Source organism: Penaeus vannamei, chromosome 8 (genome assembly GCF_042767895.1).
Source record: "Penaeus vannamei isolate JL-2024 chromosome 8, ASM4276789v1, whole genome shotgun sequence".
NCBI classification, from domain to species: Eukaryota; Metazoa; Arthropoda; class Malacostraca; order Decapoda; family Penaeidae; genus Penaeus; species Penaeus vannamei.
This window is the reverse complement of record NC_091556.1, coordinates 8,861,132-8,865,936: the sequence shown is the minus strand read 5'-3', so window position 1 is coordinate 8,865,936 and position 4,805 is coordinate 8,861,132. Positions and strand designations below refer to the sequence as shown.

General features: G+C 34.3%; 1 protein-coding gene across 1 annotated transcript in view; it reads right to left on the bottom strand.

The window, feature by feature from the left end:
* Positions 1 to 4,389, bottom strand: part of lovit (loss of visual transmission) — a 37,447-nt gene extending 33,058 nt beyond the window's left edge. Inside the window, exon 1 of the mRNA XM_027379670.2 lies at positions 3,759 to 4,389. Coding sequence (XP_027235471.1) covers positions 3,759 to 3,967 — 209 coding nt within the window. The 5' untranslated portion in view covers positions 3,968 to 4,389. The remainder of the gene's footprint in view (positions 1 to 3,758) is intronic.
* Between the last annotated feature and the right edge of the window lie 416 nt (positions 4,390 to 4,805).

Below are 4,805 nucleotides of genomic sequence, written 5' to 3'. Positions count from 1 at the left end.
TGGATAGGCGGGTGGATCGATGGGCGGGAGGATGGGTAGATGGGCGGATGGATGAATGATAGGCTGGTGGGCGGATAGGTGGATAGGCGGGTGGATGGATGGGCGGGAGGATGGGTAGATGGGCGGATGAATGTATGATAGGCGGGTGGGCAGATAGGTGGATAGGCGGGTGGATCGATGGGCGGGAGGATGGGTAGATGGGCGGGATGGATGACTGATAGGCTGGTGGGCGGATAGGTGGATAGGCGGGTGGATGGATGGGCGGGAGTATGGGTAGATGGGCGGATGAATGTATGATAGGCGGGTGGGCAGATAGGTGGATAGGCGGGTGGATGGATGGGCGGGAGGATGGGTAGATGGGCGGATGGATGAATGATAGGCTGGTGGGCGGATAGGTGGATAGGCGGGTGGATCGATGAGAGGGAGGATGGGTAGATGGGCGGATGGATGAATGATAGGCTGGTGGGCGGATAGGTGGATAGGCGGGTGGATGGATGGGCGGGAGGATGGGTAGATGGGCGGATGAATGTATGATAGGCGGGTGGGCGGATAGGTTGATAGGCGGGTGGGTGGATAGATGGACAGACGGGCGGGAGGATGGATAGGCGGATGGATGGATTATATGCGGATGGGCGGATGGATGGATGGGCGGGTTACTTGCTTGGTTTGCTGGGCGTGAGTGGGTTGGTGATTGAGGGTTGTTTGTCACATCGGTGTGGTTTTGTAATGTAAATATATATTTGTCGTTTGTTGAATTTCTTTGATTTCTTGTCATTTTATAAGTAATATTTTATCTTTCAATCTTATCTTTATTACTTTTTTTCCATTTTGTTTGTTTGTTTGTTTTTTCGTGAATTATGCATTTATGCTTGTTATTCTTTTCCACATTGCTTCTTTCTCTCTTCTTCCATTCATCTTTTTTTATAGTTTCCACCCCTTCGTATTTATCATCCTTCTTCTGTCCCTCCTCTGTCTCTCTTTCTCTTCCCTTTTCTCGCTCTCTTCCTTCTTTACAAACTTCCCTCTTTATTTTTTTCTTCCCGAATGACTTTCCTTCACCGTTTATGTCTTCTATTTTTGTCTACTTCGTTTCTTCGCCTTTCTTCCTCTCATTTTCCTTATCCCCCTCATACTTATTTCTCATCACTTCCTTCACACCTTTATTCCTCTTTCTAATTCCAATTTCAGTCCCTCCCTTTCCTCCCTCCCTCCCCTCTTTCCTCATTCCTCCCTCCCTTTCCTCCCTCCTTTCCTTATTCCTCCCTCCCTCCGTCCTTTTGCCATTCCTCCCTCCCTTCTTCCTTTCCCCTATCCTCCCTCCCTCTGTTCACCTTCTGCCTTTTTCCTCCTCTTCCTTGACAGAAATACCCTCATGTGAGCAGACACTCGAGATCAAGGCAAGGAAGCTGTTGTGGTCAGGGCGATGTTATGTGCACGCTTGGATACGTACATAAAGGCTACGTCATGCATCTGTAACTGCAGATTTCCATACTTATATGCATGGACATTTCTGTACAGCCACAGATACATGGATAGATGCATGTAATATTGACACATATATATCGTCTAGTTATATATATATATATATATATATATATATATATATATATATATATATATATATATACATATAAATATATATATATATATATATATATATATATATATATATATATATATATATATATATATATATATATATAAGTATATGTATATACATATACATAGATATATATGCCTACGTACATATATATATATATATATATATATATATATATATATATATACATAAGTATATATATATATACATATATATGCATATGAATATGTATGTATCTGGTCTGTATTTATATAAGTATGAGTGAGCCTCCCCAACCCCGCCCCATCCCCCCGCCCCCCTTCCCCCGCCCCTTCCCCCGCCCCTATCACCCCGCCCCTCCCCCCTTGCCGCACCTCCAAGGGCGTGCGCGCGTAGACAAGGTCCATACAGGTAGACCTTCCGCGTAGACTCCCGCCCGCGCCTATCGACGAGCAACGAGTGACGGCAACTCGCCTACGGAGATAATGCAACAGACGGCATCGATTTTCTGCCGTCTCGTCTACCGGAAACTCTCTTATCTACCTCTATTAACTGTGTCATTTTTACCTTTTTTTCGTTTTTTTTTCTCCTTCTTTTTATCTTTTTTTTTCGCTTTACTTCCTTTTTTTTCGTTTTTTTTTCCTAGATGCCAAGTCATTGTTGATTCTTGTTGAGAGATTTCTTTTTGAAACCTGTTGATAATGATGATGTTTGGTATGATAAGGATATTGATGATGACGACATGATAATAGCGATAACATAATAATTATGATGATAGTATTAGAAATAGAATATTAATAATGATAATAATGATAACGATAATAATAATAATGATAATGATAATAATAATAATGATAATAATGATAATAATAACAATAATAATAATGATAATCATGTTATTATTAATAATAATGATAATGATAATTACAGTGATAATCATAATAAAAATAATAACGATGATAACAATTGTAGTGATAATAATCATAAAACAATAACAACGATGATAAAACGGAAGTAGTAGTAGTAATAATAATAATAATAATAATAATAATAATAATAATATCAATAATTCTAATATAAATAATTGTAACAAAAATAATTATACTAACACTACTGCTGCTACTACTACTGGTGATAATAATGATAATAGTAATAATAATGACAACAATAATCATAATGATACAGCAATAACGCCAATCGTGAAAACAATAATAATATAAGTAATGATAAAAATTTTAATAATGCTAATAATAATGTAGAAAAAAATAATGCTAAATAGCATAGTAATAATAATAATAATAATCACAATGATAATATTGATCATAACAATGATAAAAGCAATGAAAATAATGATAATAATAATAATAATAATAATAATAATAATAATAATAATAATAATAATAATAATAATAATAATAATAATAATAATAATAATGATCATGATAATGATGATAATAATGATAATAATAATAACAATTACTATAATCATAATAATAATGACAATAATAATGATAATAATAATGACAATAATAATGATAATAATAATGACAATAATATAACATAATGTAAAAGAGTAATGATGAAAACGATAGCAGTGATAATACTGATGATGATGATAATGATAAAACAATCATTGTTGTTTCTATTATCATTACCACCATTACGATTCCTAATTTTATTACTATTATTGTCATTATTACTATTGTTATCAGTATTATCATTATCATTATTTACCTTTATCATCATCATCAGCATTATTCAATTAACATTATCAATACCATTGTCGTAATCATCATCATAATTATCAATATCATTGTCAATATCTTTTATTTTATTTATTTATTTATAATTATTGTCATGATCACCATCATCATCATCATCATCATCATCATCATCATCATCATCAACATTTATTAATACCATCATCATTATCATTATTATCCTTATCCTTATCCTTATCCTTATCCTTATCCTTATCATTATTATTATTATTATTATTATTATATTTTGTTTTGCTATTCATATGATCATAATAGTCAATTTTGCTATCTTTATCATTACCAAAGTCATTATCACCATCATAATCACCATGATAAAGAATATCACCAAATCATCACACTCTAACAGCAGAGTGCATTTTTTTCCCCCGAAAGTGAAAGTTACAAACTGCTTCACTCACCTGTAGATGTGGGAATAGTCGTCTCCTTCTCCGTGATTCAGATTTTTGATTGCTTTCTCCTTCAGGTCAGTAACTTTGGTCCCCGTCTTCTCCTTCAGCTCGTGAATGGTCCCTGAAGTTCCCTGTTCCTTCAGCGTCCCCCATTTCTCCTTCAGATACCCTTTGAAGACGTGGAGACCGCCGGTGTAGGAAGCTAGTTTTTCATCCATGTTTTCTTTCACTCGTTTCTGCTAGGTATTTTTATTATTATGCCTTTTTTAAAGCTTGAGTTTGTATATGATTATTTTATTCTTCTTTTCTTTATTTTTACTTTCTTTTTATCTCTGTTTTTCCCTCTCTGTCTCGTTGTTGTTTCACACGTTTGGGTTGTCGATGTTTGGGTTAAAGTTATTGAAGTGTGCTGGATGTGAAAATTTTACCTGGTGTTGTTTGCGTTGTGTTTAGGGTAATATTTCTTCTCTAACACTTCACTAGTTCATATTTGCACTCGTCTTGAACTTTTGGGAAATAATTTAGTATTTTCTTAGAATTTCGGACACGCTTATCCACTGCTGTTCATCTTTCTTGAACTGATGTAAATCTAAAGTAAATGTTTGAAAACGGGCATGTTCATCAGACTGTATCTGAAATAGCAGTTCAAACACAAATCTGAAATATTTTTATTTCAAAATCACATTTCATAGTTACACATTAAGAAAACGAACAGTTTGCTTCAATATATGGAACTAGAGTTGCATGAAACGTTTATTCGTGTAGCAAAAAAAAAGAAAATAATAATAATAATAAATGAATAGATAAGATAATAATAATAATAATAATTTAAATAATAATGATAATAACTAGAATGAAACAGAAATAAAAGAATAAAAAACACCGTATCTGAATATAAAGACTTCCTCAGTATTTCGTAAGCATAAAAAAGAAAAATAATAATGTGAGTATAGGCCTATTTCAGACCGCAATATACGCCCTCATAAAAGCGAGAAATAAAAGCGCGTGGGAAAAACAAATGAAACTCGAGCTGGTCTTATTAACATTATAATCTTT